General features: G+C 46.4%; 5 protein-coding genes across 5 annotated transcripts; 3 read left to right on the forward strand and 2 right to left on the reverse strand.

Annotated features, from left to right (window-relative positions):
- Positions 1 to 785: 785 nt before the first annotated feature.
- On the reverse strand, positions 786 to 2,861 carry I302_100015 (uncharacterized protein; the record flags this gene model as incomplete). The annotated part of the gene is made up of 2 exons (XM_019190036.1): positions 786 to 1,663; positions 1,733 to 2,861. 2 exons carry the CDS (start codon positions 2,859 to 2,861, stop codon positions 786 to 788), a joined length of 2,007 nt encoding a protein of 668 aa, XP_019046784.1.
- Positions 2,862 to 4,593: 1,732 nt separating this feature from the next.
- On the forward strand, positions 4,594 to 7,036 carry I302_100016 (uncharacterized protein; the record flags this gene model as incomplete). Its single annotated transcript, XM_019190037.1, has 5 exons — positions 4,594 to 4,842; positions 4,928 to 5,029; positions 5,101 to 5,471; positions 5,545 to 5,625; positions 5,812 to 7,036. The coding sequence occupies 5 exons, from the start codon at positions 4,594 to 4,596 to the stop codon at positions 7,034 to 7,036; spliced, it is 2,028 nt and encodes a 675-aa protein (XP_019046785.1).
- Positions 7,037 to 7,461: 425 nt separating this feature from the next.
- I302_100017 (60S ribosomal protein uL5) lies at positions 7,462 to 8,615 on the reverse strand (the record flags this gene model as incomplete). The annotated part of the gene is made up of 5 exons (XM_019190038.2): positions 7,462 to 7,510; positions 7,636 to 7,728; positions 7,881 to 7,979; positions 8,211 to 8,433; positions 8,582 to 8,615. 5 exons carry the CDS (start codon positions 8,613 to 8,615, stop codon positions 7,462 to 7,464), a joined length of 498 nt encoding a protein of 165 aa, XP_019046786.2.
- A 952-nt stretch (positions 8,616 to 9,567) lies between these two features.
- Positions 9,568 to 10,885, forward strand: I302_100018 (uncharacterized protein; the record flags this gene model as incomplete). The annotated part of the gene is made up of 5 exons (XM_019190039.1): positions 9,568 to 9,715; positions 9,795 to 9,890; positions 10,025 to 10,233; positions 10,320 to 10,697; positions 10,769 to 10,885. 5 exons carry the CDS (start codon positions 9,568 to 9,570, stop codon positions 10,883 to 10,885), a joined length of 948 nt encoding a protein of 315 aa, XP_019046787.1.
- A 529-nt stretch (positions 10,886 to 11,414) lies between these two features.
- On the forward strand, positions 11,415 to 13,714 carry I302_100019 (uncharacterized protein; the record flags this gene model as incomplete). Its single annotated transcript, XM_019190040.1, has 9 exons — positions 11,415 to 11,615; positions 11,688 to 11,762; positions 11,823 to 11,924; positions 12,016 to 12,088; positions 12,191 to 12,760; positions 12,831 to 12,935; positions 13,043 to 13,401; positions 13,464 to 13,545; positions 13,620 to 13,714. 9 exons carry the CDS (start codon positions 11,415 to 11,417, stop codon positions 13,712 to 13,714), a joined length of 1,662 nt encoding a protein of 553 aa, XP_019046788.1.
- Between the last annotated feature and the right edge of the window lie 304 nt (positions 13,715 to 14,018).

A 14,018-nucleotide genomic window follows, 5' to 3' on the forward strand; every position in this document is an offset into this window, starting at 1 on the left:
CCCGCTCGTCACCGAGTAGCTAGTCTCCATGGAAGAATCCTACTAAGGAAAATCAAAATTTGATGCCCGACAAATACAAATACCTCTGCTCTCTATTTCTATAAATCAAAAATCATGTTTATACAAATACCTTGTATTCATTTACCCATCTTAACGTCACCGACCATGCAAGATCTACGTCGACCGCAGTTTTACGTTATATCCTCGGAAGAAGATGGAAATGGTTACTTACCCAGTTACGTACTCTTCGGGACTTTCGAGAACCGAAGGCTTCGGACAGACTCATGTGGTAACGTAACCGCCTGTTCACCGCTTTTATCGGTCAAGACGGAGGGAGTTGCGGTCTTACGGCATTGGTCATTGAGAACCAGAAATGCGGAATGGATCGGATTCAATGAGACTTCGGGATTGAGGATGCGCATCACGCTGATGTAACGAGTTGAGCTGAATCAAGATTGTATCCGACACGGTCTGTCACAGTACTGATGCCTTCACCGCTCTGTGCGATTGCTAGTGGCGATGTGTATTGACGGTCGGTGTTATAGTGCTTGACAATGAAATGAAGTGGTCGGTCGTCCCATTTCAGATACGATTTGCTCAAAGTGAGTGACTTCAAAAGATAACAAGCAAATGTGACAAGTCATTCATATAGTCTCGTTATGCATAGTATACTAATGAGGGAGATGAGTGGGTCGGGAGAAGTGAATTGAATATGTCAATACAACTATATAACCACACAGATTGACGACTTTGCTGCTATTCAAACATCTACAATGAAATCCCCCCTACAGCCTCGCCCGCTTCACCCTTCCGCCCAGCATCTGTCGCCTTATCTGGGTTTTGCCCAGTACTTCGCCCACTTGCAGCTCCTTCCCTTTCTTATTGGATTTACCTATTCCACTTCCATCGCCCAAACCAAACACTACCACTCGTCCTTCCCTACCTGCTCTACCTGCCCTTCCCGCACGATGTACAAAATCCAGAACGTCTCTCGGTGGATCTAGCAGGAAGACTGATGAGACTGAAGAGGAGAAATCGAGTCCTCGGGATAGCAGAGAGGTGGTTACTAGTATTCTAGGTGAGGGCGTCGAAGATGGTTTGACGTGTTCTTTCGACACTGCCTTCTCGTTCAAGATGAGTTCTTCTCCTTGTTCGGTCTCTTGGAACTTCCTTCTGGGTGATTGTTGTACAGCTTTCGTCAAGAATGTATCCAGAAGACCATTCCTGCCTCGTTGTCGATATTGACTCTCACTGGTCCAGTTCAAACAATGTAGCCCTTTCGATTCGAGCGTATTTGAAAGTTGTTCTACCTTCTTGTCAGAATTGCAGAATACAACAATCTTGCTTTTCTTCTTATCCGCCTGATCTTCATTCTGTTTCGCTTTGATAGCATCATCGGCGAAGACTCTTCTCACTTCGTGAGCTACATCTGCCAGTCGACTACCAGATCTTGAAGGTGGTACGAATCGAGTCTCCAATTTGGATGGTAATTTATGTAAACCTGGAGAGAGGTAATGCTTGAATTTGGTCGAAGAGAATAAGGGGTGGGAGGAAAGTAGGTTGAGTAATGATGGAGGTAGAGTCGCAGTACAGAGGATCAGATTGATGCGGGCTGATGGGAGTTTCGATAGGATAGATAATGTTTCACCAAGAAAGTCGTTGCCTGTACCGGTGTGAGAATGATTAGCAAGACGTTACGGACGGAGGATATGGCTTTCAGATGCCAGCTCACCCAACAGGACATCCGCTTCATCTATCACCACCCACTCCACCTGGTCACTCCTCACCAATCCCGTCTTCTCGTCCTTCTTCCATAACCCTTCACCTATGTCTTCTCGCTGACCGTCTTCGTCATGCTCGTTGTCCTTCCTTATACCCAACATCCTCCTTATACTTCCAACGGTCCCTAGCAGCACATCCACCGTGCCTCTCCTCGCACCAACACCTCCAGCAGCAGTATTGCTTAGACCCATCACGCTTAGCTTGGTCATATGCGTCAAGGACTTGGCAAACCTTGTGGATTGTCGAGTGAGCTCGTGGGTAGGAGAAAGGATTATCGATCTTGGATGTAAGGCGTCTTCGGCAGCTGAACTTTCTGAAGATGTTGGGTCGGTAGATTTGAGATGTTGGAATAGAGGTACAAGGTAGGACATGGTTTTCCCACTTCCTGTTTCAGCTCCCAGTATAGCTCTTAATCCTCCTTGATCTGATATTGACGTAGAAAGAAGATTTGAATAACTCAAACTCTGAATTGGAGTGGTTTTACCATCTTCGCCATACTGCGATGTCAATGCTTCTAGTAGCCCAGGGGCGAGGTCGAACGAGTTGAATGGTTGAGGTGCGGCTGCTGCAGGGTCTGAGAGGGTAGCTGTAGAGCCATACGTGGGAGGTTGGAAAGGCTGTGATTTGGGAAATCGGGGTGAGGGAGTTCTTTCGACATCTTCGTCTTCGCCGGCCGTCTTGAAAGGAGATTTAGCAGAATTATATCGTGTTGGAGGTTGATCAAAGGACGCTAGCCGACGTGACGACGTAGGTTGTATTCTACCTTTGTCCTGATATTTCGGTGAGGGGGTGAACGAGGACGATCGTGGATATCTGTCGGTAGTAGATCTATCGAATGAAGGTCTCTTTCCGAAAGCAGGTTTCTGACCAATGCTTGATCTCACACCGAAGGAAGGTCGACTGGGCGAATGCTTGGAAAATGAGCCTTTGTTAGGTTTTCCAGGCTGGACTGTCCTTGGCCCTCCACCATTGGCCGTTGATGAGGCATGAAGAGCTCGGAAGAGGATTGACCGTAGGGGCGGGGTTGTGAGAGCGATGTGCGCGATCCTCGACGTTGAAGGGGAGCTGAATGATCTCATTCTGCAGAGTGTCTTGGAGAGGTGAGATGTCTCCCGTTGATATCGGCTTCTCGGTTTTCGGATGAGAGGAGAGAATTGAATGCCGATCTCGAGTACGAGTCGCAAATGAAGTATGTATATATATATGTATATATGATATATATTATCATCCCATCTCACAAAACTCGATCAGTGGATGTTCATGTCACGTGACAACCCTCATTTCAATTTGATTCCGTCGAACATCCCATCAAATTCTTCTCTCTCTGTCTCTCTCTCTCTCTGTCTCTCTGTCTCGATGTGTTCCTTTTTCTTTCTCTCTCCTTTCTGTCTCTTCTTTTGTATTATCTATTCATGATCAATGTCCTGCATCTGCACGACTATGATCTGGTCTCGGTAGATCGCTGACTTGTGAGTGTCTTTCTGCTCTTCGACCGCTGTCACAATCACACTGGCACATTTGCGGTTCCTATCCATATCAACATCGCCCTTTTCCCCTCCCTCTCCCCTCCCTCCCCCCTCACTTCCTTCCTCGTTCCATCTTGGTCTGTCCCCCCCGTCTCCTTCCGTCCCTCCCCTTGTCTGACTTACCCCTTCTTATTCATCTCCCTCCCGCCTATCTCCGCTCGCCATTCTCCTCATTCTTAGACTCATTTCCTTATACATCTAACCTCATCGCCTGCCATGTCCACACCTACCTCTATCTCCTTTTCCCTGATCATAAATGAAGAGCGGCACATTTGCCCCATTGGCACCTCTTGACCCAGGGTCCGTCGACTCGATATCACCACACGATATCATCATGAGTACGACGGGCCGTTGCTCTCAACGGACTATCTGATAAACCACATCATTACTTCCATTGTTTTGAACTCATTTAAACTGGAATAGTTCAGATGGCTGACTCTGAATTCACAATTCCAGAGCGATTCGATCATTTCACCTTGTAGATCATTGATCCCAAATAGTAGCGAAGAATTGCTCTATTATATGTATTGTTGTAATCGTAAGGTTGTAATTGTAAGACACTCAATCACGAACAAATGCATTATATCACCTATCGAATTTGACAAAACCAACCATACATCCCCAATAATGCATCACGTTCTCGACCTTGCTGCCATCTTATTCCCAATCATCCAACCTATCCTTTCATTACTTGACATTATTGCACATGAGGACTGACCAATCTCCGATTTCACAATCTCGACTGACTCGATTCAGACATTTGTTGCACTCTCAAACCTATCGATCCTTTCATTTATCTCACACCAAAGGAACGATGAATGAAAGGATCGTAGTCAACATATTACAACCCCGCCTAACATACCTTTTGACCTACATCTCCCCACTGACACTATTTATTCAAGACCGATTTCAATCGGAGTTGTTTTCTTTCCCCCATCATTCCGAATGTCTGTGAATTTACAATCTCACCCAATCGAAACACTAACCCATTCGGAATATTACCCAACGATCTGCTCCATACCAATACAGTCAAAGATCTCATTGTTGTTACCAGACCCATCTTGACGGTAGGTCCTTTTCACCAAGATGAGATGATACCAACGATGAGTTGACCCATCACTACGATGTAGACGAATACTCATAGGACCTGGCCTACTTGCCAGCGAATTGCTCCTGGCGAAGACTCCTTGCCACTCCATGAATACAGGCGAACTTACCAATCACTACCCGCTGATCCAAACTGACGGAACCGTCTGATTGAGAATATCAAACCCATTGACCAAGGATGAACAGACATTTCTCAGATACCGCGTACATCCCTCAAATATCCTCGCGACTGAACCCCAACATCAATCTGAATCCTAACCTTAACCTGAATCCCAATATCATCACCAGGCCATCTAGAGGTCTGCCCGTCGGCACGGTACAACAGAGAGGAACCATGGCGATGCCCACTTCACCGATCATGAAGAAGATGGTCGTGCAAGCGGGTAATGGGGATGTCGAGGGGGCTAGCCAAAACATTTGGGATTCTGTGAGTCACAGTATAGCACTTCCACCCGAACGACTGCTCTGCCGCTTGAGCACTCGCACAATGACTGATGTCTTCACTTACCTAGCCCCAGACCGCTCAGGCGTTCTTCTCGTTCCAGCAGCAGCAGCAGCAGAACAATGCTCATCAGCAGCAGCCACAGGTATCGGATCAAGCATTTGATAATCAGGTGGGTATATGAATAGAAGAGGACACACCCGACATTGAAACTTGCCCGCGCTGACATTCGAACTCAAACAGGTCTCTCCGATGGACTTCACACCGTCTTCGTCCGGGTTCTACGACTCAACAGCTCGGCCTCCCACAACGAGTTCTCTACAATACATTTCACCTCAGTCTGCGCAATTCCCGAATGAGGCAGCGAGTCCGGGGCAATTCAATACACCCATGGACATGGACCAGATCATGATGTCTCCTACAATCCATACCGCCTCTTTGGCCCCCGCAGGCAAGCGGCCAAATGACGACGATATTGGTAACGATCATGATCATGATGATACTGATATGGATAATGCTCCTGGAGCAGGACCAGGCGGTAGGAAGAAGAGAATACAAGTTAGGATCGCTTGTACGCATTGTCAAAAGGCTTGTAAAAAATGTTCGAATACGAGGTGAGGTCTTTGAAATTTATCTCAATTCTGCACGATTGCGCTGGATAGATACTGATTGAGGAGTAATCCGCAGACCCTGCGAGCGATGTGTGAAGTACGGTCTGACCGATTGTATCGACTCGACTCGCAAGCCGAGGAAAACAGGTGTGAAGAGGTGAGTTGGGGGATATGTCTTGCCGTTTTGTTCTCGATCATTGAAAAGCCTCACCGATCTCACAGCCTCGTACTCACATGATGTCACTTATGTCTCGTACATGTGACTCGCTGTTTACGAGCACCGTCGTCTTGTATGGTTGCTCAGCTTTGTTTGATACTGATACGTTGACTTGTCATTCTCAAGAGGACCATACAAGAGACGATCATCAAAGTACACCGCTACTGGCGTCCCTTATCCGCCTTCAAGTGATGGTGGTAATAGCGGTACTAACAAGAACAACCGATTTTCAAACTCAGTCACTCCAGCTCCTATAGCTTCTCAAGCTTCCGGGAGTATCCAGTTCGCGAAGACTAACCACACTCGAGCTAAGTTCCCACATTTACCTCATCACATTCACGCTCAAACTGACCACAAGAACCTTCTTCCACCATTACCTCAAAAACTCTTATCGACTGGCACTACAGGCGATGGCCTGATCCATCATCCACCTTCATCGACCCATGCTCAATCGATAACATACCCGCCATTCCCCAAACCCACTTCCACCATCACTAACCCATCATCGAACCTCGTAGCTGCCATCTCAAATGCCCTCTCCCTACCACAACAATCCCAGTGGATCGACGGGCAAAGATTACCTCTCAATCCAAGTGCAGAGGCAGTTGACAAAGAACAAGGCCCAGGCAAGACTAGTCCGCTCTACCCTAAGACTCCTGTTGGATCATTCCCTTATTCGCTTGTGGGTGGGAGGGACGATCCGTTCTCTCGAGCTGTCAGTCCGATCAAGCAGTTTGAGTTTGATTTTGGGAATGACAGTACCAATGCAGGGTCTGAGGGTAATATCAGTAGGGCAAGAAATGGGCTGAGTGGGGTAAGAGAGGAGAGTGAAGGTGTCGAAGATGCATCAAGAGCAGAACAGAGGCAACGGAATGCTATCGATACATCCTCGACTTCCGTACCTTCGACTCTGAACCAGTCGCAGTTATCCAAGAACACACAAGTCGGAGGTAGTGCCTGTACCACCACCCAAAGGTCCCTTTCAAACCTCTCCAACCCAAGTCATCTCCGAATAAACACTTCTCAAATACAATCTCAACAAATCCAATCACCCGTCCCCACAGCAGGTACTGGTGCCTACACACCATTCCTAGCACCTACCAAGATCCGTAAACCATCCTTGAGAACACTGATGTCAACGACGAGTTCAAGAGCTCCCTCGCCTACCATACAAGTTGGGCAGGGAGAGATGCAGAGCCCTACGTTGTTCACTGCTGATGATGGGGGTATGATATTGGATGATATGGAGGTTTGGAATACCTGGAGTGGAAATAACAAGGACATGGTCGTGGGCGATGAGAAGGATGGGCATGTGGATATGGATACGGGGGATACGAGTTTGTTTGATTAAATTATGGGGTTGCATTAGTCAGGTGAGCATGAGCCGGAAAGGGGAGTATCCATTCAAAAGTATATATATGTTGGGCGTGGGATCGGCGTATTTGCTTATGTATACGATTTGGTCTGGTCAATTTGTAATAGTCATGCTTGTGGGTGTATAGAGTATGCAGATATATTAGGTATGACTGGTTTTGAGAACACAGTTGACTCGCAAGCGATTATAATCGCTGATATCCACTTCACAGAAGTAATTGAACGCTTAGAGTATAGCAATGTTAGTGTTAGTAAGCGATGACGGCCGTTAATGTTCCCATGCCTTGCCACATTTGGTGCTGAAACTGATGTCGTATATGCAATACATCCCAATCCAACCTTTCGTCTTAGTAATAAACTACCCTATGTAAAAAGTTTATCGAAAAAGCAGAGAGGAAAGATTTATCGTGAGACGATACCATCGAATCGTTGCTTGAACCAAGCGACGGTGCTGCAAAAGCAAAGAAATCAGCAATGTGCATGGTTGAGGATAATTGTCGGTCATGTGAAGATGGAATGACGGATGGGCAAAATGAAATGGTCATGTGATGGGGCAAACCAAGAAACAATACTCACTGTTCAGGTCGGACTCGGTGAGAAGCACCGATCTTACCGACAGCGTGCTTTCGTCGAGCTACTCTCATACCTGGTCTACCCATGACAACGAAGCTGTGATGAAAGATGGGTATCAGTATGACGCCATGTCGGATCAAGATGTGATGTATAGGAGGATAAGAGAGTACAATGGTGCAATCATCCATATGATGAACCATTATAGAGATCTGTTTCGAGCGTGAGAAGACAATGACAGCGGCACTCACAAGTCCATACCGAAGATACCGATTCCTGGGTCGTATTTGATACCCAAGTCGATGTGTTCCTCGATACCGAAACCGAAGTTACCGGTCTCAGAGAAGTTTCTGTGGGAGAGAAAATGAGATATCAGCACAAGTATTGATGAACCGTCTACAGGTCTCATCTCGATACACCATGATTCAACGTCGTTCTGCACTACTCCTCCTCAGTCCTTCACAACGCATCTGAGTTTGTTCCGGCTGAATGGACCTATCCTTCTTGACCCCTCAAACTCGACCTTCTCTAACATATCCCTCCACTGCTACTCCATCACTTGAAAAGAACAATTAACCCACCTCTTTCTCAACTCGTACTCCTTGACTTTCAAAGCTCTCTCCAAAACTTCCTCAGCCTTGGGACCTCGGATGGTGACGTGCACGGCGATCTTTTCGTTTCTTCTGATTTGGAAAGATCGGATGGTGTATCTGGCCTTTGAGGTGACGGGTGTTTGACCGGTAAGTTGTTCCAACACTTTGGCGGCTCGGGTCAATCTATCACCAGATTCACCGACGGAGATGTCTGTTGATCGTAGATGGGACGTTTGAGCGATGAGAGGTTGATTGATGGGTAATGCAAATTTGGGTGAAAGAACCGATAGATAACAGAGGTAAGATGATATCGGTTGATCAGCATAGCTCCCAATCCTGACAATAAACAGACAACCCACTGATGACCAATTTGTCAATCTTGAGCTCCTTCATAGGGTTGACGGCGGCGGTTTTGTCGGCCTATTGGAAGAGAAGAATCCTATCAGTCTTATGTCCTCCTTCCATGTCCCGTCTATATCCCAATGCCCTTCCAACCACGATATCTCCATCATAGTGTCAATTTCTTCTATCTTGAGACGTCTCCTATGCTCATCCATCATTCCCTCCAGATATATCCAGCCAGATAGTCTCCTTGTTCCTGTGACAACTTCCTTCCTTGCCCCACCCTCGAATCTATCCATCCTATTCCACTTTCCACTGACAATGACCCAATCGAAGACAACTCAACGTACCATTTTGAAGATCTAGAGTATATTTTATGTCAGCGATGAGTACGAGTAGATACGATGATGATGATATGATATATGATGGTTCACTCACGTATTGTCCTTGATGGTTGGGTAGAAGGTATGAGTATGATATCTATGATATCTTTCAACTAAAATTCGAGGTTTCTGCCAACGCCTGCGTCCTGAACCAAAGAGCCAAAAGAGAGGGAACACACCGAACCCCCATACAGCCATGCACCATACACCATACACCATACTGCATTCACCATATAACCAGGCCATCGGCAATTCATTTAATCCCGTTACATAGCAAGCTGAATTCAGTGAAAGTGGCACTAACCCGCACCGTCGGCGATAACCCCGAAGTACCCGTCCGGCTGAAATAAACGCCGACGCTCACGATACGGGCACTTACCAGTGGTCATTCGGCTAATACCCTATTCCCATGTGATGACGTGTTAAACCGTGGGTTGGTTTCATTCAGCCTCATGTTCATGTTTCATGTTCCATGTTCCATGTTTGGATTTGAGATTTTCATTATTTATCTTATACAACCACGTATTCCTTTCATCAACATCCTCTTCTTCTGCTTCTCTATCCCCCTTTCACGACTTGCTAGAACATCCTTATCCCCCGCCACTCGACCAACAACCAAAATGTCAGAAGTGTTCTACCTCAATGACAGGCGATATCCCGGTCCAAGGGCTCACGATGCCTCCGCAGAGATCACTGGTTTACCTACTCAGGAAGAATTGGATGCGTATCCAAAGATGTTCACTTGGGGAGAGCTCAAAGACATCATCGGTGAGCATGGCTTCAGCTTGTGTAGACCATATAGTAGTTCTCGGACTGAAGCCGATGCTGAAACCGATCACATCTACAGTCAGCGGTAAACTAGAATGCCTCATGAGAAACAAGCAGATGCAAGCTAGATATAACACTTGGATCAAAGGTATCAAGGAGAAGTATGGATCTACCGGTAAGTTCTGGTCGTGTTAGGATCTCATTACAATCTCGTCATGATCCAGATATGATCTGGTCATAATGCATAATGGCTACGCTATCATTTGCAAACCAACGCCGAGCTGAGCTGACGATACGATCACTCTATAGAAAATTACTTAAGACGAGGTCGACTCCCTTTCCCCCAATCGGCGCCTGAACCCACCTTTGACTCGAACGGCTCATCGTCTTCGATTCCATACGAGTACCTTACGTATGACTCGGAGAAGGGCTTCGATGAGAGCAAGTATGCGGTATTGACCAATGATTGGCCATACAACATCCCTCATGGTGTTAGACATTTCTGTGTGTGGTCAAAGGTGAGTCAGACTATGTTTCCGGGACAAGTGATACCCGTTCCCTCACCCACAAAGATAGGTCGCTTAATCGTTTTCATGCTGTGTAGGTCCCCGTCGCTCACAGGTCATTAGTAAACGACGACCCGTCCTTATGGACCAAAATTGAAGAAGAGGGTTTAGGTGGATTTACCGGTATCCTTCCCTTCGCTGCTCCCGTCAAACCGTCTGAAGACCCCTCATGTCCCCCTTCTATACCTAATGGTACTTCAGCCAACTTTCAGAGACCTCTCGGGTGGGGAGCTACCGAGTTAAGCGACTTCAACGAGGATAGTTGGTTAGCTGTGGATCTGAAATTTGGTGGAGATGAATTCAGGAGAGGCGCGGGTAAACAATACGTCTCGAAAGGCGGTCAAGAGGTCCAAAAGATGGTTGAAGCTTTATGGGATGTGAGAGGGTTTGAGTGTTTGTGGTTTGTCAATCCACCGGTGAGTCACACTTGAGTCTGAAGATAAAGACATGTTTGAAAGCTGAGTTTCGCCTCGCGATTCAACCCCAGCGCCTCCAATCCGTCCCTGGTTTGTCCCATTTCCACGTCCTCGTCAGACGAAAGACACCCGAAGAGATCGATGCTGCTGAGATGATCTGGGGCAAGGATACCAAACCGAAGAATTAGATCGAAAAAGAAACGACACGAATGATTGAGGCTGAGAACTGATTGTACATAGACATTAAAGAATAACATCACTTGCTTGCTTGCTACATTATGGTTTCGTGCATTGTAAATTAGATGATTTAGATTGTAGATAGATAAGAAAACGACTAGATGTAAATAGATTTTGGGCCAATGAGCACCTCCTGCATATACAGATAATATACCCCTCTTCATGTATGTATGGAATAAATGACTCATCTGAGGCAGAACGAGGGACCTGAAGGGTTAAGTACTTTACCATCTGTTCGTTGCCAAGGCTCGTTCAAGCCGGAAAGGACCATACACCAGGTGAGGCATAATGGTCAAAATGGCTCACATAGATATGATTGGTTTTATAGACACCCTCTATACGATTCAACAATATATAAATATGCTTAGGCTTATAAACATGCTTAGGCTCATTGTGTACATTCTTCTCTTTCGGATCATCACAAAGATCACAGAGGGATGATTTACTTTGGAGGAAACAGCAGTATATTTTCAACTTGAAATGACGGATAACCAACCACAGATGGGACTACGAGCGGGTCAACTCGCCATCAACGATGAAGGCAAAGCCGAAGATGTCAGACCGGCGATACCTATAATGCTCGATGGGGGGATTGATGGACCTGCTCAACACCTTAAGACTGCAGTTTCCAAAAGAGAAATCAGGAATTATAATCTGGCTTTCTCTGCTACTTGTTTCGGTGTACGTCCGGATCCTTTTTTGTTTAACTCGCTTCATACCTTTATTTTGAGCTGAAGATGATTCATTACATAGATAGGAACGGTGTTTGGATCGGCTACTACCTATATGGTATACCAGATCCAGCAGATCGCGTATACGAGCGTAGGGGTAAGCTGTATCCTTTTTGTGCGTTATGGTGTTTGCTAATGGAAATGTATGGTGACGCAGCACAACCCAGACATGCCACCTGGTTCAGGATGTCTATCCCTCGAGCTACCTTGTAGAGTACCATTTGGTAGTAGGGATGTCAATTTGACCAGTCTTTTCCTCGTGAGTCTTGTCTTTCCACGAATGCATCACAGATGCTGCTCTCTCACAGAAAGAAGTCGTGAGAGAATGCTGATACAGCACTAACTTACAGTTCCTCAATGCCATCTCGTTCGGCGTCAGTGGCGCTTTGACCCTTCTGATCTGCGGATGGGGCGACTATCTTCGTGAGTCAGGCTAACTCTTCAGCAGCCTAGTACAGCTTGCTCGCGGAGGGTTATGGTTGATCGAATGCCGCCTTAACTTAACTCACCACTGATTCCCACCAGCTTTCAAGAGAGAACAATACATTTCGTTCACCATCCTGTACGGTATTCTTGCGTTGCCCGCCGCTGGCTTGACTGAATACACCTTGCACAATTACACCGCTCTGATAGGATTATACGTCTCTTTCAACATTATCGGCTTCATGGCGGGAGCGTGGCAGAACATTTTCGTTCCTTATACTATGCAGATCGCAGCGCCATCTCCAACGACCATCGTAGCGACAGCAGCTTCTTCGGAGTTGTCTGATACGCAAGTGGCTCTTGCACCTGCCGGTCACGTGCCTGATATGGAGACAGACGAGTCACGCCGAGTCCGAGAGACAGAGGGAGTGAAGATCAGTGTAGCTGGGAATAGCGCCTTGAACATTGGGATGGCCATCTTTTTCTTGATCACGATTGGTCTAGCTCATGCCAACGCCCACGCTTCAATGTATGCCGGGCTATACATGACCACTACTGCTGGTGGGATATGCATCTTGCTAGCTGGGGCGGGGTGGAGGTTTCTCCCCAACCCGAAGGATGTGAAAAAGAGAGCGGAAGGAGAAGGATGGTTGATGGTCCCCCTCAATACTTGTGAGTACATTGTCTCGATTCTGATGATAGACGAGAATGGTGGCTAATGCTTGAGTCTGGCCTACTGTAGTCATCGATCTGTTCAAAGGAATTTGGAAATACCCTGAAGCATTCAAGTTTCTCTTGGCTTGGACGATCTATAACGATTCTATATTTGCTTTCTCAGCTGTTACTGGTGAGGATAGTGGCATAATTCCCTCGCTTCGTTTCACCCAAACTTCACTTGACCTCATCGGTTGGGGTAATACGCACTGTTCAGAGCTAATGAGAGCGAGTAAATAGGTAATCTTTTCAACCTCATCATCCGCCCATCACTTGTCGAATACACATGCTATTCCCTAACCGGTACCCTGTCGCAAATAATCGGATCGATGTTATTCTACTTCCTCTTCCCGCGAACCTCGCTCACTCTCCGTCAATGGTCCATTCTAAGCTACGCTATCCCCTCGGTAGTCTGTCTGTGGTGCATGTTCGGCTTGAACAGCAATAGCCCAATAGGGTTCAAGCATCGTGCAGAGTTCTATGTCGGACAGGTACTGGTGAATCTCGCAACGGCGGTGTTGACTTGTTTGTTCAGAGTGCTGTTCTCTGAATTATTCCAAAAGGGAGATGAGGTGAAGTACTTTGGATTCCAGCTTGTTGTGAGCTTCGTTCACCTTGAGCCTTGTGAAGTCTCTCAAATTGACTGACCTTTCATCATTAGCTATCCCTAGGAACGGTATGGATACCTCAGGTGGTAGATGGTCCGATAGTGGATAAGACGAATAATCAGAGGTTGCCTGCAAGTGAGCTTCTTTCTCGTGATCATTTGAGCAAGCGATGCCTGAATGAAGGTCTGTCCTGACTGATGGTGCTTCAGTTGTCGCTTTCGTCTTCTTCTTGTCTGCTATTGGTTTAGCATGGTGGACAGACGATAGGAAGGGTATCAGGACTGTTCTCTTGGTTAGAAGCTGAATCAATGATCTCCTCGTTAAACTTTCTGGCAAGGAAGCACTGGAAATCAGCTGTATTGCAAGCGCATCTCAGAAATGATGATGTCCGTGTGTGAGTACCGTATAATGAGCGTTATGATAGAAATATGCATGTGCGATGATGTTTGATGTTTCTAATTGTCTGTATGATTGACTTTTGGACAATTACAATGAAAATGATAATGATGATGTTAATGCCAGATTATACTTTTTGATACCCCTCCAGAAGATGCGAATATTAACGTGGGTTGAGAGCAAGATCGATCTTATTCATGATTGAACTTTCC

Source organism: Kwoniella bestiolae, chromosome 1 (assembly GCF_000512585.2).
Source record: "Kwoniella bestiolae CBS 10118 chromosome 1, complete sequence".
NCBI lineage: Eukaryota > Fungi > Basidiomycota > Tremellomycetes > Tremellales > Cryptococcaceae > Kwoniella > Kwoniella bestiolae.